The sequence below is a fragment of the Chamaea fasciata genome, unplaced genomic scaffold, assembly GCF_029207755.1.
Source record: "Chamaea fasciata isolate MVZ Bird 193981 ecotype frontalis unplaced genomic scaffold, bChaFas1.0.hap1 SCAF_1, whole genome shotgun sequence".
Taxonomy (NCBI): Eukaryota; Metazoa; Chordata; class Aves; order Passeriformes; family Sylviidae; genus Chamaea; species Chamaea fasciata.
Window position 1 is genome coordinate 38,727,790 of NW_027094086.1, and position 23,582 is coordinate 38,751,371.

Sequence of the window (23,582 nt, forward strand, 5' to 3'; positions counted from 1 at the left end):
CATGCTCAGTGCGCGCGGCGGGCTCCGCCTCCGCCTGACCCGGATACAGACGGCGCTGCCTCCCGGCCGCGAGCGTGGAGCCGGCCCGGCGCCGCCGCAGCAGCTGCAGCGGAGCGTCCCGGTTGTGCCATGGGATTGTGGTGACTGCCCGGCCCCGCCGCCCGCCCGCCCCGTGGCCATGGCCCCCATGGGCATCCGCCTCTCGCCCCTCGGCATGGCCGTGTTCTGCCTGCTGGGGCTGGGCGTCCTCTACCACCTCTACTCCGGCTTCCTGGCCGGCCGCTTCGCCTTCTTCATGCTGAGCGAGCCGGCGGCCGGCGGGCCCGAGACGCCCCACGGCTCTGCGCCCGGCGGCGCCGTGGACCTGCGGGAGCTGCTGGCCGTGTCCGTGCTGGCCGCCGTCAGGGGCGGGGAGGAGGTGAAGCGGGTCCGCGAGGGGAACGTCCTCAACGCCAAGGCGAAAGGGAAGACGCGGGAGGGGGCCGAGGAGCAGCTGACCACCGGCGACCTCCTCTCCAACCGCAGGATGTTCTACCTGCTGAAGGGCGCCTTCCCCGCCGTGCAGGTGGGTGCCAGGCGCCCTCCGTGGGGCGGGGGCTGCCGCGGGCCGGCGCTGGGACCCCAGTGCGGAGCTCCGGCTCTGGGCGGGTCGGCACCGGCGCCTCTCCGGTCCGTAACCGCCGGCGGGAAGCGCTGCCCCGTTTGCGCTTTTCCTTCCCCTCCCGCTGAATTAGTGGCAGTGCCACCTCATGCTCGCTGCCGTGGGTGTTGGGTTGCAGGGGAAGGAGTCGGAGCGTGTTGCAAGCGAAGCCACGCGAGGTGAAACTGTATCAAACGCTACGGGCATGGAGGGGTGGGGGGAGCACCGGGTCTCGCTGTTGTGGATCATGTGTTCTGTGGTTACGGTAATGGCACAGTGCAAATTCCGCCTACGGTCAAGATGCGGAGATTAGGAATGCCGTTGTTTGGTAGTTATCCTTCCTGCCGTCGGTTATGGGGAGAGCGGGAGGAGCAGCGACTGAGAATTCGAGGCTTAGGAACATAGCGGGGCAATAACTGGGTGTTTAGCGATCGTGGCTGTGGGACAGCAGATAAGCACTACTGTGTCAATACGATGGATCACTGCCTACCTGAGCAAAATGAGTTTACTTTGCTTTCAGAGGTGTACACCCCTTCCTGCTCTCCTTCGCTTCTGAGATCTGGGTCTAACTCTTAAGGTCGCACCCTAACCTTCAAACTATACTTTGAGGATTTTGGGGGTTTGTTGACGTTGTTTCTGCTTTCACTTCAATCAATGGGAACTTCTGTCTTTTGGTGTTAAATTCCTTAGCTTTTCACAGCCATTTGAAATGGATAGAAAGCCCTAAATTTGGATCTCAGAGGTGGTGATCGCATGCTTCTGCTGGATGGGTTGAGAGAAAAACTAGCTATGTCTGGTTTTTGGTTATTGAGTTACTATCCAATTTTCAGTAGCTGTTTTGAAAGTTCCACAGAAAAAAATGTGTAGCTTTTGTTTGTTGGCTTTTTTGGGGTTTTTTTGTTTGTTTGTTTTGGTGGGGTTTAAAAGTTTTGCAAAGAACCCATTGAATATGAAATCTAGAGAAAAAAGCAAATTCTTCAATGTTTGAAATAAACTTGAGATGTGACTAATCTTCCTCTACAGAAAGATTGTGCATGTTCTGTTTTGAAGATTTCCTGGACCGTCAGTGACAAGGCACCTTCACAGGCCCAGTGTTAAAGGAAGGAAAAGTATTAACCCGTGTTCTCTTGCATTATTCAGTGCCCTCAGAGATATTGGCTTTACAGCTTAGCTGGCTTGAAACCTCTATGCTTTCTCCCCTTACAAAGGTGGAGGGACTTCATTAATCTAGATGTAAGAGTTGTCTGTGCTTCTAGAGAAGGCTGGGAATTCAGTCTGGGCTTGAAGAATACAGTGAACTGTGTATTGCCTGCTCTGTGGTCACATGTAAACTCTGCTCTGGAGCCTGGGATTCTTAGCAGTGACAGTCTGAGTTATGTCTTTCTGGCAGAGGGTTTGAGCATGTACTTTTAAAAAACTTTGGTACTCTCTTTTGTATTTCTCACAAGTGGTGTGTGCTGCTAGTCTTTGGGAATAGGTGGTACTTTCGAAAGCACAGATGTGTTCTCAAAGGCAGTATAAAACTGAAAATGTGTACATAGATCTGTGGAACTGGAAAATACCAGGCATATGTCTTTTTCTTTTTCCTCACTCCTCCTTAAGTTGACTGAGTTTGAGCACTGAAGATGTCTAGGATGAGTGTACTTGACAAATTTTTCAGGTGATCTGGACTTATTCAGTCTGACAGATCAGCTGTGGGACATTAAGTATTCTGAGAACATGATGGGGATAATAACAACTTAGCTCACGTGGTGTTTAAGAAGTACTTACTAAGCTGTGTATACACTCATATGGCATTTTGTCTCTTAAAGTCTGTGATGAAGATGTGTTCATAAACATTCGCCCAAACTAAAATAAAAGCTTCCTTTTACTACTGTGTACGTACTGTATGTGCTTCTCAGGTGTGAAGGTAAGGTATCGTCTCAATCTACTAATCCTTCAAGTGTAACTTCAGAGCAACCCATCTAAAACTGCAGCTCTTTCATAGAACAGACCTGCTGAGTTGTGGTGTGAATATAAGGATTATAGAGGATTTTCTGAGGCAGTAAAAAATTGCATCATGTAAGAAATATCTTACTTTGTATCTGTAGTCTTATCCCCCTGTACAGAGTGACACTCCAGAAAAAAAGATGCTGCTGAAGTCAAATAAACCTCCTCTCTTTGCTGGAGAAGTTGATGCTAATAAAAGCTGTCAAACAAAAACTGAATAATTCCAAGAGTAAGCTTATGCAAAATGCAGATTTTCTCACATCCTGAAGTTCTTAAGCTTAACAGGAGTACCTCAGTATTTAAATTGTTGCCAAATGCTGCAGCCAGAAAGAAGATGAACCAGCACAAAAACTAGGTCCTAAAATATGCCTGTAAAGCAAAGGAAAAGGAGTTGCTCAGTCTGGACAAGAGAAGGCTCCTGCGAGACATTACAGCAGCCTATGAGTGCCTGAAGGGGGCTGTAGGAGAGCTGGGGAGGAGCTTTGTACAAGGGCATGTGTTGGCAGGACAAGGGGGAATGGTTTTCAACTGAAAGAGGGCAGGCTTAGATTGGACATTAGGACAAAATTCTTTACTGTGGGAGTGCTGAGGCACTGGATTAGGTTGCTCGAAGTTGTGGATGACTGCTCTCTGGAAGTGTTCAGAATCAGGTGGATAAGGTCTTGAGCAACCTGGTTTAGTGGAAGGTGTCCTAAGCCATGGCAGAAGGCTTGGAGTGAAAATCTGGAAGGCACCTTCCGGCTCAAACCATCCTGTTACTTTGTGATTCTCTAAGAATAACCGTGGCTTTGAAAATAATGAAGGGGAAAAGTCATTCAACTGAAATAAACTTAAGTCAGTGAGCAGTGTTAGATTCCCTGTTTAATGTTGCTGGATCTAAAAAGGGAAAGCATGCAAACAGTCTTTCTGAAGCAGATCCGAGTCTCTTAAAAGTGTGGCTATTAAGAGAAGGTAGAAGAATTAGGCTTCTCACTTGCAGAAAAATAAATAAATCTGGAAAAAGTCTTATGCTAAGAGTTGGGATTTATAAAAAAAGCACTTTCAAAATCTGAGGGGAGAAAAATCCCACAGAAAGTGTTGCCTTTGTTCTCTTGAGACAATACAGAGGAACTCCGCTGCTGACATCAACTGCTTTGTTTGATATTAATAGATGCATTTGCATCAGTTCAGATTTCTTACTCTTCTTAGGTAAGACCAAAGAGGTGTGGCTCAATCGTGTTTTATCACTGTAAGGATTTAGTGATGAATTGGTAGATTTACTCAGAAGTAGGACTGAGAAAGATATGGGACAAAGGGGCAAGTCACTTACTGCTACCATGGATATTAACCAGAGTTGTCTGATTGCACTCAACATCCAGCTGTAAATATTTGCATGCGCATTTCACGAAACATCTTTATACAGTTGATTTTAAAATATATTTAATGCTAAAACATATGCATCACTTTCTCTTGGTTAAGTTCTCAACTGCAGTTACAGGCTTGAGGTGTTACTGCTCCTGCACTAACAATATGTTGTCCTCATTTATTTGTCATGCTAAGAACGAGTTAAAGCTCTGATCCAGCTGTAATCATCCCCTCTGCTGCTTTCATTTTTTATTTATTTTATCTTTTCTGGGTTACTCCTTTCCTTGTTGGTTCTCCACGCAGCCTTATTTATTCTTGTGCTGGCACAGTGGTGGCATGATAAGGAAGCTGGGAATTAGGTGAGGAGATTAAGGAGATGCTTGACTCAGCCCTGCTGCTTTGGTGGAAGTGGACTGGGGAGGCGTTCTTTGTAAATTCAGTGACAGACTAGCCCAAAACACTGGTATGTTCTGCGAAGAAATTATCTCATGATAGCAGGATTTCAGCAGCATTACCTGCTGAAAGATCCCTCTCAGCATCATGCCTTAGGGTCTTTTTTAATGTGGCCAGGGATCAATGTCAGGATCTTCATAACTGATTGTAATCCCGAGTAAAAATTTAAAATAAAAAGTTATTTAAGAGAAAGGTTATTTAGGAATACCCTAGTTCACTTCCCACTACAGCCCAAGTCCAGCACATCTGAAGGAGCAGCCCTATTTGATCACAAAGGCAGGAATGATTGACAGACTGTGCCTTAAACTTGCACTTTGACCAGATTACCTCTTGTCCTCTGACTGGCAAAGGCAATTTTAAAGAGACCCACACAATTCTGCTATTTTGCTGCTGTGCTATACTAGAGTTATTTTCACAGGATGCAGATTTCATCTTACTGGTCAGATTGTATTCTGCCCTACATCCTCATTTTGAGATTTTTGGCTTTTTTTTTTGTTCTTGAGTTGCACCAGCTATATCTCTTGTTTTCTAGTGTAAATACTGAATAGTGTTTCATCTTGTTTGCTCCCTGGTATTAATATTGTGACTGTGGTGGAAATCAAGTCTTCTTCTGTCACAGTCTTTCTCTTTGAGCATCTTTTTATGAGTCTTGCCACTGTTGTGAATCCAAATGTTCTTACGTCTCTTTCCCAGTTAAGACTGATGATAAATATCGCATTTCAAGCTTATGCATGATAATGCTGGAATCAGCGTTTGAAATGAAACTTTAAGAACACGTCAGTTTTACTTTGATTTTCTTCTAAATTAATCTGACTTTTGAAGATTAATGACTCCAAGCATTCCTTTTTTATCAGGCTGTGTGAAGTACTAAGTTTAAACTCACTGTTTACAGGCTTCTGACCACAGTGCCAACTACCATATCTGAAAAACTGGAATTTCATCTCAGATGGCAAGCTCTGCAGCTGATACTGATTCTGTGTGAAAGATAGATATGTTAAAGAAGTAGGTTTAAAAAAGAAAATACAACTTGAACTTCAGAGGTATTGCGCTTTAGTGAGTATAGCTACCTCAGGTCTTAGGGCTTTTAATAAAATTAATGTTTTTCTGACCTGGATGATCTTTGCAACTGCCAGTGGGTTTCTAAGTAAAACAAGAAATGTGAATGTGAATGTTAATCTGAAATCTCAGTAACAGGTGTTGTCTTGAGATGCATCTCCTAACATGGGTTCCAAGTGATGCCGATGACTTGTGCCCACTCTCTGCATAAAAATGAAGTTAAAGACTAACTTCATGCTAATGAGTTCTGTGATTATCTTTTCAGAGGCAATTACAAGTAGAAAATTTGGTTTGTTTGTACACTGTGGGTGTTTAATCTATCAGCTGAGCATCTGGAGAGTTGAATTTCTTAGTGTAGCCACTCACAAACAGTGGATTTTTTTGGGTATTATCTATTTTATTGGTAGATTTCTAATCTGTTCTTATTTGGATGTTTTCTTAAAATGAAGTGTTGCAACTCTTGTGACAAGCAGGTCATCTCTCTTTGCTAGACTTGGGTCTGTATACAAATGTAATGGGGAATTTTGCCACCTACTGAAACCACTTGTGTGAGCTAATGAGTAATTGGCTTTATTTTCCTGGTCTAAAATTCTAGGTGTTTCTGCAGATTACCAGTGGAAACAGTGAATCCTGTGATCTGTGCTGATTCCCTCAATTCCACTTTTGTTTTCACCAACCTCTATTCATTGTAAGTCCATAGAAGCAGAGTTGTCATTGGATATGGTTTTAAAATTTGTTAAATCCTGTTTGGTTCCGTCTGCTTCCTGCTGGCTTACTGGCCAAAGTTACCTAATCAGTTTTGATAAGCACTGGTTGAGCTTCTTGACGTTTAGGCTTGTCCAGATTTTCCTTTGCATATTCTGTCATCTTGCTCCTGCATTAAGTGACTTCTTGTTGCTAAAATAAACCAAGATGTAGTTGATGGTAGAGGAAAACCTCTGTCTGCCTTGACGTAGGTGCCTTGAAAAAGGAATGTATCCTTTTTCAGCGTCTTCATGGTATAATTACAGAAATACTTGTTGGTTTTGATCAAATGAATGGCACCATGAGACCAGTGGGTTTTATACCTCTCATTATTTTATACATTTTTATGATTTTATACCTTACACATTTATATACTAATATGCTTTATAGTTTTAAACTTAATTAAAAGTTAGGGCTTTAAACTTACAGTTTCTAAACTTAATTACCTTTTAATAAGTTGGGGGGTTTTTTTTGTGGGTTTGTTTGTTGTTTTTTTTTTCAGAAAACCATGTGATTCAGCAAAGTATTATTTCCTTTCATAAAAAAATCTGCCTTGCTAAAACTCTATGTAAATTGAACCTTGGCTAGAGAAACATTTTTGAAAGGCATGAAGATCACCTGAAAATCTTATTTTTCATTTCTAGTATGTTGTGGTAATCTAAGGAAAAGAACCTTTTCAAAAGCAAGCAGCTGGCTTTAAAAATGTCAGTGTATTGAATAAAATCAGAGTTGTTTGTTTGGTTTTTTTTACTATGCTTGTAAGGCTACTATTCAATTTTTTTAAAGCTTAAAGGCATTTTAAATTTACAAAAAGTGGTACTTTGGTTTCTCAGTTTACGTTCTTTTCAGAATTAAGTAGCCTAAGCTTTCAAGAAGCAGCTTTCATTCACAGTGAAAATTGCTGTTCACCACCCCCAAATTTCAAAATTGGAAGAGAGGGATCGTGAATGGTCCTGGATACAGGTGTGCTAAGTCTTGGTGTGGTCTTGGTGTGAATGCACACCCCTCCCTTTGTAACAGATTCTGGAGCCTTGTTTTGTTACCAGGGTAGGTTAGATATTTTCCTCAGATACTGGAAATAATGGTGCTTTGAGTGCTTTTTGCTCTCTCTGGAGAGTGCTCTCCTATTAAGCATACTTGTATGTTCTGACTTGTCGAGTGGGTGTTTACATTCAGAGGTTTTGGCATCTGATTCCTTCACACGATCTGTGCATGTACAGATGCTGTGAGAAGCTGAGACAGCTTTCACCTCTGATACATTTGAGGAGAAAAACAGAGAAGTGTAGCCAGTGGAGGTAAAACTGTCAGTCTTGTAGTTCAGTGAGTATAGGGTTGTTCTTTGGTGCAGTGCAGCAGCAGTGGTTGAAGGGTTCTCTGAGTGGGGGAAACCCCAAAGACTGCTGCTTGAACCGCTCTCCTCTGAGTTGCGACATCTCTGAAGCACAAATAAGAGCACATCAGTTAAAGACCCATGCAGCTACCTCATAGGTCAGTATACCTTCCAAGATGTGTAGTTTTGGGTATCGTGGAGTCATAAAATTACTTGTATCGGAAGGGACCTTAGAGATCATCTTGTTCCAGCTACCCTGTTGTAGGCAGGAGTGCCTTCCACTAGACCGAGTTGCTCAAAGCCCCATGCAGTCTGGTCTTGAACACTTTGAGGGATGAGGATCCACAACTTCTCTAAGCAACCTGTTCCAATGCCTCACTACCCTCACATAAAGAATTTCTTCCTAAAATCTAAGCCAAATCTCTCCTCTTTTAGTTTAAAACTATTTCTCTTTGCCCTATCCCTATCTGCCCATGTAAACAGTTATTCTCCCTCTTTTTTATAAGCCCCATTTAAGCACTGGAAGGCTGCCTTAAGGTCTCCCAGGAGCCTTCTCTTTCTTCCTGTCTGAATAAACCCAGCTCTCAGCCTGTCTTCGTAAGAAAGGTGTTCATCCCTCTCATCATCTTTGTGGCCCTTCTCTGGGCCCACTCTTACAGGTCCACGTAGTTATTTTGCTGAGGATTCCATACCTGGTTGCAGCACTCCAGATGGGATCTCACCAGGGCAGAGGAGGGGGGAGAATCATTTCCCTCCACCTGCTGGCCATGCTGCTTTTTTGATGCATCCCAGGAGGTAGTTGACTGTCTGGGCTGTGAGCACATATCCATGATAAACCCTAAATCTGTCTCTGTTGTGCTGCTCTCAGTGAGTTCTCCCAGTCTGTACTCATGCCTGGGATTACCCCAAACCAGGTGCAGCATCTTGCATTTGTACTTTTGAACTTAATGAGGTTCTCATGAGCCAACTTCTCAGCTTTGTCCAGGTCCCTCAGGAAGATATCCCTTCCTTCTGCTGTGTCAAGGGCACTGCTTGGCTTCATATCATTTGCAAACTTGCTGAGGGTTCATTTGATCTTACTATTGTCATTGATGAAGATATAAAAGAGCACTAGTCCCAAAACGGAGCCTTGAGGGAGACCATCACTGGCCTCTATGTCGATGTACAAGTTATTGACCCCAACTTCCTGGCTGTGTCCATCCATCCAATTCCTTATCCACTGAATCATCTTTAAATCCATGTCTCTCCAATTTGGAGATAATGATGTCGTGTGGGACCTTAACAAAGGCCTTACTGAAGTCTGGCTAGGTGACACCAGTTGGTCTTGGCACCCTTATCAACTATTGCAGTCACTCCTAGAAGGCTACCAGATTTGGACAGACAGGAACTCTTAGTGGTTGCTCTAGACATTAGTACAGAAGGTATATGTGATTATAAAGTATCTTCCGCTGTCCACAGATGACATTTCTGAGTCACTCAGAAAGAACGTGTTGAAATCACTGTTGGCTTATTGTTTGCAAATGTTTGCGTTTACTTTTGTCTCTCCACTTCTTTCTTCCATCTCATGTCAGGTGGATACAGGTGGCAAAGTTGTTTTGGGCATGCATAATGCTTACACCACATAATCGCTGGTGAAGTGGCTGTGTAGGTCATGCAGCATCAGTGCACCAACAAAACAGAAAAACAAACACCTGTTAATGTTTTACAGATGTTCCCCTGTGCACACTCCAGGCTTGCAGGCCTCCAGGCTTTTCATTTCCTTGGCCCCATTCAAGTCAATAGACTTATCCACTGAATCATGGAATAATTGGGGTTGGAAGAGACCTTTAAAGGCCATCTAGCCCAACCTCCTTGCAATGAGCCGAGACATCTTCAACTCAATCAGGTTACTGAGAGCCCCATCCTACCTGACCTGGAACACTTGAGGCATAGGTCATCTACTACCTCTCTGAGCAACTTGTTCCAGTCTCTGTTTTTGAAAAGTAATACCTGGAATACTCTTATGTTCATATTCTGACTGGTAAATGTTAACTTTTCTTGTTACCTGTACTCTGTGTGGAGGAGTTGTTTTGTTTTTTGTTTTGTTTGGGGGCTTTTTTTGGTTGGATTTTTTTTCAGTTTGGGTAGCTTAATTGATGTTTTTATAATGCAGGTGTGATAGTCTTTGTGTTGTTCTTGTTTTATTTTCTAATGAAACAGCACTAAGATTTGGATTTCAGAGGACCTAATTCTCCCATGGGGTTATTGATGCTCTCAGGAATAAAGTGCTGTGCTACCTCATATTTTTCAAGATACTGGATTATTTGCATATTAAAATATAAAATGAGTATTGAACTGAAGACGTATAAAGAGAGAGAGTACTACATTTCAAAAAAAATTACATGTCACCAGACACTTTCTAAGAAATGCATTGCATTTTCATGTATTGATGTCTAGTTTGAAGTATTTGAACGGAAGCTTATATTTTGGAGGCGGAGGTGTGTTTGCATTTATTTTTTCACTTTAACTTACCTTTGATGGGTGAATTCAAAGGCAAAACTACAGCTGTGGTCCACTCTTTCAGACCAGGAAAAAGCCTGAAGTTGTACACCATGCCAGGGACAGCTAGCTAGTATTCAGGTAGGTTTTTTGGGTGATGAGCTGCCACAAAGACAGCGTGAACTGCTGGTAGGGACTAAACCAGCACAGGACAAGGAGCCACTGTGAGGTTCCCTGAAGTGGTTAGGACTGTTCAGAGCACTGCATTTATCCAGACAAGTCCGTGGTACACTGGAGTTGCTTCCTGTGTTCCTGAGCAGATCTGTGTTTCAATCACCAGTGTGCCTGACAGGACTGCTCTCTGTGCAGAGGTTTTCGAAGGCTGGAAACACCTGGGTGTTTTGGAAGGCACACCGTGGACTGATCCAGATATTGGTGTTGGACCTCTGCTGTTGGTTCCCTTGAGCAGCATCCCTCATTTGTTATGGAATTCCTGCACCTTTCAGGCTGGTTTTGGGGAAGCTCTGTGCTGGTGAGATGCAGCCAGACTGCCTTGTTTATGAAATAATGGTTTTGGTTTGGTTCTTTTTTTCTTTTTTTTTTTTTCAGCAGTATTCCATGCATTGATTTACATACATTTTATTAAACCTCTGTGTTTGGTGCAGTTCTTTGTGAGGAGGGCTTTTGCTTCAAGCATAACTAGGGAAGATTGCCAAAATGTAGTTAACCTTCATGTCAGTGCTCAGCTTCCAGAACTTCCCCGAATGGGCTTTTACACCTTACAGCTGTTAGGCAATTAACCCCAGACCATCTTGCTGAAATAAGGTGTAGTGCCTGAAATATTTGGCCTTGTGATTGTCTTTCCACCACAGTTACTCCTAATTTATGAGTGAGGAATTGGGATTGCAGTGAACTACATATCTATATTGCTTGAGAAAAGTTTGAAGTGTGAGGTCGTGGCTTCTGGGAGCTGCCAGCAAATAAGAATGAGAAATAGGAACATGGAATTAGCACATAGGCATGTTTTCCAGGATATGTGCTACTTCATTAACAAAAAAAAAAAAGAAAACAGGAGGAATAAAAGAAGTTTTAAGTGTTGGTGAGCCCCTTTCAGGCAAGTATTCAGCCAAAGCTACATAGTAAATGGTCATATGAATGAAAGAACAAATGACCTGCTTGGGGTTTTGGTTTTTTTTTAACTTTCTGCAGATGTCTATGCAACCTTATCATTCTTTCCCCATTTTTTTTTTTCTAGTGGAATAATCATGTCTGTTGAGAGAGACTCCTCAGAAGCATTATAAATGCTACAGTATCACATCCACTGCCACAAAATCTGAGCCAGTAGGTGGTGTTTCCTGAAAACAGTACCTTTCAGATAGTTTCAGCCTTTACATTCTAGTGTACTGTAACACCAGATTTAACAAGATATTCTTCCTTTTGAGCACTGGCTTCAACCCTTTTACTTTTTGGAGGCCCCTTTCGTCTGTTGAGGAAATGTTTTTTTTTTATGATGGTTTGTCATGTGCTGTAGTGGAACTTAGACTGCCCGGGGGCTATGTTGAGACTGCCAAGTCTGTGGAACTACTCATCTTGACTTTGCAGGACTGTTTTCCCTAGGGGAAAATGCAATCATCAGGTTTATTGTATAGTGACAGATGTTTAATTTGTAAATGTCACGGCAACTTCAAGAGCTCCATGCTTGGCATATAATGTTTCAAATACTGGTTTTACGTGAGAAGACAGCCAAGATGTATGGCTGGAGTTGCTGCAGTTCTGCCTTCTTTTTCTTTTTGAGCTTTCTTGGAGAAAATGGCCCTTAACTCTTGGCTAATACCCTGTTACAGTTGAGGTGTGTGTGATGCCTTTTCTTGTCATAATGTGAGTTATGTAAAAATCCTGCCCATATAAGGTCTGTTACATTCAAATGTAGTCTGATAGTTCTTTCATTTTTGTCTTTCCATGTTGCTTGCTGGGACAACTGCGTCTCTGGTCATCCAAAAATATTGTGCTACTGCAGTAACAGGGACATTGTGTTGGGTTTTGCAGAGTGTTACTCCATTCAGCAGCTGGTGCTATGTGCTCTGCTACTGGGCCAAACTCTGCTTGATGTACTGAAATGCCCTCTGGTGCGGAGTAAAGTTCATTAAGCTGGGCAGCAGGTGACAATAGGCTTAAATGTGACTTTTGACTGCTGTTAATAAATGTTCTTCACGGGCTGTCTTAGGACCTTACCCCAACCTACCCTAAAAATGGGTATGGGATGTTATTTACTTGTTTGTGAAATAAATTCATCTGACAGTTGTGTAGTGGTTAAATTCAACTGAGCTGCTTAAATTCCTGGTTGTAACTCAATGTCTGCAGAAGGAATATATATACTAAGGTTTTTTCTTATCCAAGTCATGCACAGTCTGCACAATATCTGGTGTTAGTATGTCTCCACATTTCCATGAGCTTCTACTTGTCTGTATGAACTGAATTTTAGACCCCCTACTGTCTGTGTACTGTATGAATCTCCAGAGTCAAATGTTCTGCCTGTAGTACTGGAAGCAACTGCATTTAAATATTGATTTTAAAAAACGCAGTTCATGCTGTGGGAATGTTCAGTAGGGAGAGCTGCAGCCAAAGCAACAGTGTCCAGCTGTGGTGTGGTTCACAGGAAAATCTGGATTATGGTTTTGCATTGCTTGTCACATGACCATAACAGCCTGTGAGTTGCTGAAATAATGACTAATTCCTGCATTTGAGGTGAAGGAAGAAGGAGAACATGTGAGCAGACCTGCAGTTTTCCCAAGTGCCGCGGTTACTGTATCTGATACATTAATGCAACTACTTTTGTTGTCTCACCACAGATAAATTCTGAGGAGCGTGTTGATACAGCTGATCAGGAGACAGTCTCCTGGGATCGCAGTATTCCTGAGGACATAAAGCAAAAAATACAGCCTCAAGAGGTGCCAGCAGAAAGTGTCACTGTCTGGATCGATCCATTAGATGCTACGCAAGAATACACAGGTAGCTGATTCTTGTTGACAAATCATGTGTATAATTCTGATGTTTGCCTTTTACACTGGAGACAAGATAGTCAGTATTTAAAAGGTTGTCTCTTGTTAAAGTGTCTTATGTCAAAGCTAACATGATCTAACTGAACAAATTGTATAATGAAATCTCTGTAGTTCTCAAATTACAACATTTATTTTTATATATTCCTGCTCTGAAATTACTTTGGTATCCTTGCAACTAAGTCATTGCTATAATAAATGGTAGCTGTCAATTATGGATTGTACTGGAACTACACATTTATTTATTTTAGTCATTACTGTGGCAACTCAAAGTATCTTAGATTTTTGGGTTTGTTTATTTAAAGGGAATACTAAGTAAATATCCTACTTAACTTGATATAAGGAATATTTTGTTGTCATTTTTCAGAAAAGCATGCACAATTCAGTCTTCCCTCTTTTCAAACATTTTAGGATGTCACATGAGCAGTTCAAGGCAATCCAACTAAAATTCTTGCTGATAACTAGTAAGGAACAACTAGAAAAATGGGAATTTTTTTTGTGATTATGTAATTGATACAATTATCCTTTCCAGTGGATGTTCTTTGGTTTTTGAGTTACCATTTTTGAACCACTAGAGGATAGGGGGTGAGGCAGAGAAGGGAGAATGCAGGGGCACAGATTTCCATGAAAACATGTGTTGCATAAGACACAGCTGTTAGCATTAGATCTAGTAGGAGTATAGGTTACATCCACTGAACAGGAAAAATTGCTGGAAAGCTGAAAAGTCTTCAAAGTCTTTTGAAAGCTGAAAGGTTATTTGAAGATACATCAAAGTTACATAACAGCAAGAGGAAGAATGTAAACTAGTCTTCTGAGAACAATCTGGATAATCTCCTGTCTGTTTTCCTTTTGCGTACCTGGCATCTGATTGTAAACTTGCTCACTTTGTTGTTTCGCCCACAGAGGATCTTCGACAGTATGTCACAACAATGGTTTGTGTGGCTGTAAATGGTAAACCAGTGATAGGTGTGATACACAAGCCCTTCTCATCATACACAGGTACTTTCATGCCTTCACGTATTTCCATCCTAGTCAGTCATAGTTTTAATTAAAGTTTGGTATTTGAGAGAGCATCGTTTGGTATAAATGAGAAAACAGGACCAGCAGCAAAAGGGCACTGCAGCAGACCACACAATTAGAGCTGTAGATGTGTTCTGTACCATAAAACCTCAAAGGAAAGTGCTGCCCTTGTTTAAAACAAAAATGATGCATTTAGAGCAAACTAACTGAAAATACTTTTAAGAGCTAAGATCCTTTCGATTAGAGTGCTTATAGCAAACAAACACACAAAAAAAGTTATACCTACAAATACTGACCAGTTTCATGTGTGCTTTTAATCTTCAGCAAAAGAACTTGGGTCTGTGATAATATACCCAGGACCTGCTGTTTATTTGATGTGACTAAAAAAGACTGAATAAAGATATTAATGGCAACTGTTTGTATGTAACAGGCAAGCCTGTCTAGCATAGCCTTATTGATTACCTGACATGCTTTTAATGTCACAGCTGTGAAGTAATTAATTCTTTAGTATTAATGATGTATCAGCAAGCATTGCTGGAAGTTTGGCAATTTGCATGCCCTTCATGAAAGATTCAGAGTAGTTTAAGTACATGTCTTACTGTGTATTTAAAACAGGAATTTCTGTTTCCATTTTCCCTTAGGCAATACTGACCTCTAGAGTTCTGAAGTTTTGCAGTAGCTCTGGCACAAAACTAAATCTGAATAAATGAATTTTGTGTTTGTTGTCCTTTTTTGGCCCATTGAACACTCAAAATTTTGTGCTAAATATTTTGCTGTCGAAAAATATTAATTTAATTGCCAGTCACTTAAGTATGTGCTATATTCAAATATGCTTCAAGAATTTTGGAGATTTTGGAGCATATTTTTTTCTTTTATCGGAAGAAATGGGTTTTTAGCATTGTAATGCTGAGAATTTATCTGCTTTCATAATAGTGAAGTGTGCAATGTTCACACATGTAATCAGATGAGATGCAATGAATTCTGTCATTCTGCGTGACAAGTATTCATTTTCCGAGCTGGAAATACTGATATGTTTTGAGTCAGATTGTTCCTAATACTACCACACAAATACAAAGCAATAAAGGGCAGTCAGCATTGTTATTACAGAGAGCTCAGTCTGTTGCCAAACAATCTGGCTCTCTGCTGAGCTGAAATTGTTGGGTAGTTTACTAAGTAAATGTCTGATTAATGGCTAGGCGATGCCACCTACCAAGTTTGGCTTTGAACTTCATGATGAAACAAGTGGGAAGATGTGGATTCTAAATTCAGTTCTCTGAAACACAACATCAAATATTTTTCTTTCTAGGACTATCCTCCTGAGCTTTTTCCTTCTTTAGCATTACTATCCTTCTGAACAAAATGACTCCATAGCATTTTTGGTATCTGCTTTAAAGGAAAATGGGGCTTTTTATTCTTACATAAAAACATTGTCTGAGGAAATACTGGATGTATTTCTGACTAGGAGCCATCATTTTAACTTGGGTAGCTTTCCAGTTGCAAATTCTAAATATTAACTACTGGGGATTTTTCCCTCTTATTCTGTTTCATGGAAGTATAACACAAGAACAATCAGGCTTGGGATAATGCCATGTGCACCAATGTGTGTGTGGCCTCTTTCTCTTCCCTTGTGTGCACATCTTGATATGCACCCCATCCTCTGTCAGGCCTAACTTTCTCTTTTACGGTAGTGAAAGATATTAAGTCAGAGGTATCAATTAAATATTGTCAAATAAGTACCCTTTCATCCTCACACTTAACAGAGATTGCCTTTTGAAAATCTTAGAATTTTTGTTTCTCTTGTAGCTTGGGCAATGGTGGATGGTGGATCAAACGTAAAAGCTCGTTCCTCCTACAATGAGAAGACTCCAAGGATTATTGTGTCCCGCTCCCATGCAGGAAAAGTTGAGCAGGTTGCACGGCAGACATTTGGAAATAAAACTGTGATAATCCCCGCTGGTGGAGCAGGTTTGGTTCTTTATGCATCCTATCCATTTTATTGCTTCTGAATGTTCTAATGGTGTAGCTGTTACTAGACAAAAGGATGTACTGTGGTGTCTTCTCTTTTTCCTCTTTCCTTTTGATCTTCACATCACTGAAAGCAAACACTTGACAATAGGGACAAAGTTTTTCCTGTATTTAGGAACCTACGTGCAAATTTGGTTCAGACTTCAGGCTGTTCACAAGTCAGTATGTTACTGAATCTAAACCTCGGCCAGCAATGTTGTTGCAGTCCTTTCAATGAAACACACTGATGTACATTCATGGAAGGCACTGATGCCTCAGTGAGAGAAAAAGGATTGTGTGACCACAGGCACAATCATAGAAGAGAACCTGTTGGTTGTTAGTTAGCTGTTAGTATGGTTGATTTAAAAAAAAAAAAAAAAAGTCGTTGAAGTTTGATACTGTTTATTGCATTTATGTCAAAAGAGAAAATGAATATCACTAAAGTCCTTTTTTATCTACCTCATACTCAATTTAAAGAAGTTTTAGGAGACTTTTTACTTATGTCATGGCCTTGTCACTGACAGAACATGAATGGGAGGCACAAGTGTGAACAAGAGCAGTTTTAAAGCCTAGAAAAGCCATGCAAAATTTTATTTCACAGAAATATATCTTTCTGTGTCATTAATGCAGAAGGCCAGAGCTCTCTTACAGATTTAGTGAAGGTCTCTCATTGCTTGTTGATAATGACTCTAAATGACAAAGAAAGTGGAAATGTAACTGATTATAGCAAGTCTTGTCCAGGGCTTGACTCTGTTTAAGAAGATGAAGAAATGAACAGATTAATGAAACAAGAATATTGATCAAAGAGTTAAAAAATTGAAAAAATTGCATAAAAGAGCACTGTTTTGTGTGATTACTTTGTACTTCGTAATGAATAATAAAGGAGAATGCAGTGGGCTGATTTGCTTTGTTAAAGAGTGGTGTATACATTTTCTTTCCATTGTAATAAAAAGCCAGGGAGAGAAAGATAGTCTTGAGCACGATACAGGGATTGAGAAATGAATGAGTAAACATAAGAGCAGAACTATATTTAAGTTTCTGGTCTTGTTCTTTTAATGTGTTTTGACAGGAAAGCTTGGTTTAATTTTTTTTTTTTTTTACCCCTGCCCATTTATTCTAGGTTATAAAGTGTTGGCCCTCCTTGATGTGCCTGAAAAGAATCAAGAAGAAGCTGACGTGTATATCCATGTCACCTACATTAAGAAGTGGGACATATGTGCTGGAAATGCAGTGTTGAGAGCGTTAGGTGGCCATATGACTACCCTGACTGGTGAAGAAATTAGTTACACTGGCTCAGATGGCAATGAAGGAGGACTTATAGCCAGTATCAACATGAACCATAAAGCACTAATTGAAAAACTCCCAGATCTGGAAAAAACGTCACACAAATAAGCATGACTGATGGAGAAGTACAAGTTGTGCTTTTGTAGCCTCCAGATGCTCTGTCTGAAGAAGCAGGTGTGAAAACGTGCTGGAAAAGATGCACAGCAAAGCAAAGCAGTTTGGTGTGGGTTTGGGGACTATATCTTGCATTGGGTTTTGTCAGTGGTGGTATTTAAAAAGAATAAAATAATAATAATAATCGGAAGTAGGAAGGGGACCGATGGTCTCACACATCATGTTTTATTTTTTTCAGACTGTTTTCATGCAGTTCTTATACTCAAGGTGCATTTACCATATATATTGGTAAACATAGGTGAACTAAAGAAAAATCCGATTTTTTTTTTTTGTAAAATAACATAAATATTTCTCACAGGAATTTCTTGAAACCTTTTACATCTTACTGTAGTTTTAGCGATTCCATAATAAATTAGGTAGGGAAAAAAGCTTGATTTGTATAGGCATCTGATAACCGTAAATGGTTTATCAGGAATCATGACCTCATATTTTATATCCCCTGAATGGAAAGCACAAAAAGGTTGATTCAAATCTATATGCAGCAACAGTTTATCTTTGACAGTGTGGCACTTTCTGCTTTTTAAGAGAAAAAAAAGAAATGTTCTGTACTATTTTGACTTCTTTCCTGAAGATGTAAACCAGTTTTAGTTCAGGTGGGTTGTGAATATCAGTGTTTTATTAATCAGTGTAATTATTTCCTTATACCTTTTTAAAAGAAGGCAGCGTTTCCTTGTATAGTTTTTAGCAGTTACTTCTTGTCCTTTATTTCTGCAAACAATGTTGAGAATGCATGCTAGATTTTTCTCTAATGTAGGGCTTGTTCATCATGTGGTGTTTGTGCCTAGAGAAGCAGCTTCTTCCTTCAGTACCTATGGTTTTGTTTGTTTGGGTTTTCTTTCCATTGAACAGAGGCATAGGGAATGAGTTTTACAGAAATAGTAGGTTGACTGGTTATTTCCATTTCTAACACGAGATACAAACCAGCACTTTTTCTATAACTCCAGGAACAGCTTGTCTTTTTAGCTTGCAGCAGACTTGCCTGCAGAAAGCTCTTCAGCCATTCCAAACAGCTTGTGCTTATTTGATTTGTGGTAATTTACAGAGAAAGGGGAGACCATTTGAATTTGAATCTGCTTAAGCAAGTTTGAAGAACATGTGGCACTTGAAGTACAGCAGGGTCTGCAAAACTCTACTGAAAAATGTTCTTTGCAATCCGGTACATACAGAACGTGGGTCCTTTGATATCAAATGACAATTTGTTGTACCTCTGAAATATGTGAACTTCCATCTCCAAATATGTAACCATATGCCTTGTTGTTCTCTGCATCCATCTGAAAGGTTTCAGAAGGTTAAAATGTATGTGTTATTTGAATTACCAGAAAGTAAGTTGCCCTTTTCTCCTCAAGAAGGCTAAAATTCTTCGTTAATATTAATGGTTTTTGTTCAAAGTTTGTTCAGTATAGGCTTAGGCTGCTTGATCCAAACCCTTAATACTTTAATTTTAACTTTTCATATTGTTAATGAGAACTGCTGTTCTGATTATAAAAAGGTTTTTATTCTTAGGTCAGTAGTGGAGAATGTTTAGATACTGCTTTCGTCTTCTAGCTGAAGTTCACGTTTCCAAAAGACCTCCCGGATGTTGCATAACTACAGATAGAGACCTTTATTTCTTAAACTTACTGGCAGAGGAGATGGACATTTAGTCCTACAAGCCTTTTGGTACAGGTAGTTCTTGGAGAACTTCTTTTCCAACACAGACACTATTGCTGCTCTTTGAAAATAACTTTTACACATGTAGATAATACACAAAGCAATTTTACTTTCAGTTCTTAAATTTAAGAAACTGCTATATGCTATGACAAATAAGTGATCATGCCCTTTTTTAAAAGGATCTGATCTATTTCAAGAAGTTGTTGAGCTTCCAAACTTCAGTGAAGAATAAGAAATATGTATTTATCAAGGATTTAACATTTTACAAGAAGATTGCAGCTTTTTAAGGCTGATTTAAATGTCTTAAAGTCTAATTTAATAAAAAAGCTGTTTATTTGTTAAAGTACATGGATTAAAGTTCAAATATGAGAAATAGCCATAACTAGCCTAGTATAAAACCTGATTGTGTCACAGAGATCAGATGCACAATATTTAAGTAGACAATTAAGGCATAATCTGTGGCAACTTGGGGTTTTAGAATCAGTTTGAAATCCTATGTAAACATACTTCCTAAAAATGGGACTGCTTTTATTTTGGGGAATGCTTCTATCACTTCCTTGCATAAGCTGTGATCAGACTTCCTCTATAGGAAATGAAAAATGTTATGTAATGTACAAGGGCTTACTTGATTCTTATTTGAAGGCATAGGCCAGTGAGCAAAAGTATTTGCCTAAGTTATTTTTTCTTAGGAAAACAAAGTACCTTTGCTGAGGCCCTCCTTTCCTTCTTCCCACATGCTGGCTAAAATGCCTGTCCTTGCATTAGGAAGACTTGTGCTTGTTCAGACATACTCATAAATCCTAAATTGCTTTGTTGCAGTGGATCATAGTGTTCAATACCTTTCACAGGGGACCATTATTGGCCTAATCTCACTCCTGGTGAAATTGAGGAAGAGGTGAGAGTGTGGTGCCCAGTTAATTACTTGTAGTAGAGCCCGAACTTGTAGAGCTTTCCCACAGTTGAGGGCTAAGGTGGTGCTTGTGGTCTCCCAGTGTAATTTAAAGAGTAATTGCTTTGGTGTGAGAACAGGTGAGCAGCTGGTGAGTATTAGTTTCAGATGTCATTTTGCAATAAATGTTACTCTTATGCAGACCAGCAAGTATTCACAAGTGCTTGCTTAGTGCACGCATCCCAGTGCACTTTGTATAGTGCTAACACTCAGTGTGTCATTTCTTGGACTGTGTTTGCACTCCATCCTGAAACTTTCTGCTTAAATTCTGGCTTAAATATTTGTTTGGTCTCATCAGTGTGGGTGTGCATTAACCTTATGCCCAGAGGGTAGGAAATCATACCATACTCACATCTCACTACTGGGCTTACAACTGTGTTCTTTACATCTTAGCCTTTTCCACATGAAGCTGTCACACACCATTTTTAGGGATGCTACTTAAAACAATTGCATGTTGTGGGTGGGTCCTACAAAAGTATATATTTTTTAAAAATCTTAATTTAAAAAAATTCATAGTAACATTCTAGTTTCAAATAAGGGAAGTAAGAGGATGTATTATTTTAGCATTGGTTTTCCAATGGTGGATATTTTGAGTGGCTGTTATGATTAGGGTGGTTGCAAGTGAAATTATTCTAAAGCTGTATGTATTTTCTCTTTTTCATTCTTCTAAAAAGAGTGTATGATAGAATTGATAATACCTGGTACTGTACCAAGAGTCCTAGCTTTCATTCCTTGAATGAATGTTTTCTAAATAAATGGACACAGAAATAAATGGATTGAATATTGTATTGAACTGGTTTTGAGATTAACCTATTTGCCAGACTTTTACAGATGGACTTTAGAGGTGTTTGTTCTGGTCTACAGCGCACACAGTGATAATGAAAATACTTAGCAGATATGGCATACTTGGATAGTGAGTTAACCATATAGGTGAAGCTGCAAAGTCATCTGGTGATATTGTTCCATATATTTACTTCATGGTGGTTACAGGGGACAGATTTTCTAATTTGTTTCAGTTGTGAGAAAAGTTTTGATTTTTTTTTTTTTAATGGCCAATGGCTGAAGACCAGAGGTGGGGAGGGGAGTCAGTACTGGGGTTGATCTCTACTTTTTTGTTTATAAACAAGTGTATTCCGATGTCTTTGTAGCGTCCTGTTATCTGTTTGGGTTGTACAACAGTACTGCAGTATTGTATACTCCTGATTTAATGTCTAAAACAAGGAGTCCACATCTCCCAAGAATTGGAGAGAATTGATCTAGTGTCATTCTGGGCCTCTGCTGTGTTATGCTAGCAGAGAATGGCTGCTTCATTGTTTCCTGGATGTCATTCCAGTAGCTGTTCCTCTCACAGAAAACTGCTTATCTAGGCTACTGTCTCCCCAGTTATGCCCAACCTCTTTGTAGATCTGTTTTCTGGAGTAAACTAGAGCATTGGGAAGAAGCAGATGGCTATGCTGAAGAAGTTGCAACAGAGGACAATTATTTTTGGTTTTTGTTTAAATTGCATTGATTGTTTCATGTCTCTTGTCTTTCAAGGATTAGATAATGATACAGATAAAATTCAATGGACCACAAATAAATGCCTGTGAGATTTTAAGCCCAGGCAGGAGGAGGGCCTCCAACCAAGGCAAACCAGAATGGATGCATTTCAATCAGGCCACTCACGCTGAGCCCTTCTTCAGTGCTTTAGTGGTTTAGGCCCTTTCACACAAACAGTTAAAGATTTGACTTTGCCAAAATGTCACGCATTGTCTTGTCTTCTAATCTGCTGTCCTCAGTGATAAAACTGCACTATATCCACTTCACTGTAATTTAACTCACTGAGGCAAGATTGTGGTGACTCTGAGGACTCAGTTGTTTGACTTGTGAAGCACAACTTTATGGCAGCTCTTGCAATGATGTCCTGGTACTTGCTGCAAGTGTCTTCCCACCCCACGAGTAAGTCGTGCACCCACGATTCATATTGAGAAGCTGTTGAAGCCTTGAATGTTATGGTTTTCAGGTGCCACAACAGCTCTTTCAGCTCTTCTGTGAGAAGTGCTCATCCAGTGTCCTTCTGAGACACTCTCTGGAGCCAGTAAATACTGGCTGCTTTTCCCTCTTTGCTCTTCCTCTCTGTTCCCTTCTGATCCTTGTTCCTTTCTTAGTTGATGTGGACAAGAAAAATGAGAGATCGGAGTTGAAGACCGTCCAAGAGTGAGAGGACCCCAGCAGTTAACTATCCAATTTATCCTGAAGCTGGTAATGTTTGGGGATAAGGTCTAGGGTAGTGGCTGATTCTACCAGAAGTGCAATAGTTGCCAACAAAATAATGGGAACGTGCAATCAGGGATACTAAACATACAGAGAAGATGCAGATGCACTAAGGAGAAGTTAAACACACAAAAAGGAGGGGAAAATGGTTTTTCAGTATAGTGTTCCAAGCATTTGGTGTTTGTGGCCCCCCTTGGTGCAGAGCTTCATTGCTTATGAAAGAGGCTGCATTGGCCCTCTGTGAAAGACCTGATTTTGTTGAACTCAATAGCAGTATTCCCACTGAATCCAATGTGAGCAGCACCAAGCCAGATAAAACAGGAACAGTAAATTAGGCTAAAATCTGAAAAGCTCAACCTCTGTCAATAGAGCAAACAACTTGGGTTATGTTAAAGTTGTCTCTTAACAGCTTCAGTCTGCATTTGGAAATATCATCCCAGTGTCTGAGGTTCTAAGTCTTTCAGGTTTCTTTATGGTCTACAGCTGATAGAGCCCACTTTCAGGTAACATTGTTTTCTACTTCAATTGTTCCTTATTTGCAATTCACATTTCATTTTTTCTCTCCAAAGGATCAGCAACACTCCAGCATTTTTACTGTTGTCCCACCAAATTGTATTAGCATTTTCCAATTGTGTGCCAAATTGAAATAACAATTCTATAAATAAATTCTCTGAAAATACTGGTCTGTGAGGGTATTTTTCTATATTTTGTCTTTCTAGGGGTATTTATTTTTTCATTGTGTTCCAGATTATTCCTTTTTCCAAGTAATGCATGTCATATTGCTTCAGTTGTGGTGTATCCATCATGTGTGTTAGACTTCCTGCCTGAGGAGTTACTGATAACTCCAGCCAAGTTTGTGATAAATATTATTCAAGATCTCCAATGGTTTTGTTTTCATACCTGTGTTGCTGTGAAAGCTGGTCAGTTTGTTAAAATGAGTGCTAAGAAATCCCCCAGATAGTATTGCTCTTTGGATCTGAAGTCTTCCTTCCAACATCATTTCCACACCTCTTCTTAGTTACATTTTGCCATTCTGCTCGAGTCTCTTATTTCCATGAGAGTAGTAGTAGCAGGGTAGTAACTGTACCATTATTAGCCTTTATTCTATTAATGTCCCACTCTCCAGAAGTGAAACCATGGAGCAAGTTGAAAGACCCT

The 23,582-nt window shown here is 40.2% G+C and overlaps 1 protein-coding gene across 1 annotated transcript; it reads left to right on the forward strand.

The window, feature by feature from the left end:
- The first annotated feature begins 115 nt into the window (after positions 1–115).
- BPNT2 (3'(2'), 5'-bisphosphate nucleotidase 2) lies at positions 116–23,182 on the forward strand. The gene is made up of 5 exons (XM_066180968.1): positions 116–565; positions 12,884–13,043; positions 13,994–14,089; positions 15,914–16,075; positions 17,235–23,182. The coding sequence occupies exons 1-5, from the start codon at positions 179–181 to the stop codon at positions 17,504–17,506; spliced, it is 1,077 nt and encodes a 358-aa protein (XP_066037065.1). The 5' UTR covers positions 116–178; the 3' UTR covers positions 17,507–23,182.
- Positions 23,183–23,582: the final 400 nt, after the last annotated feature.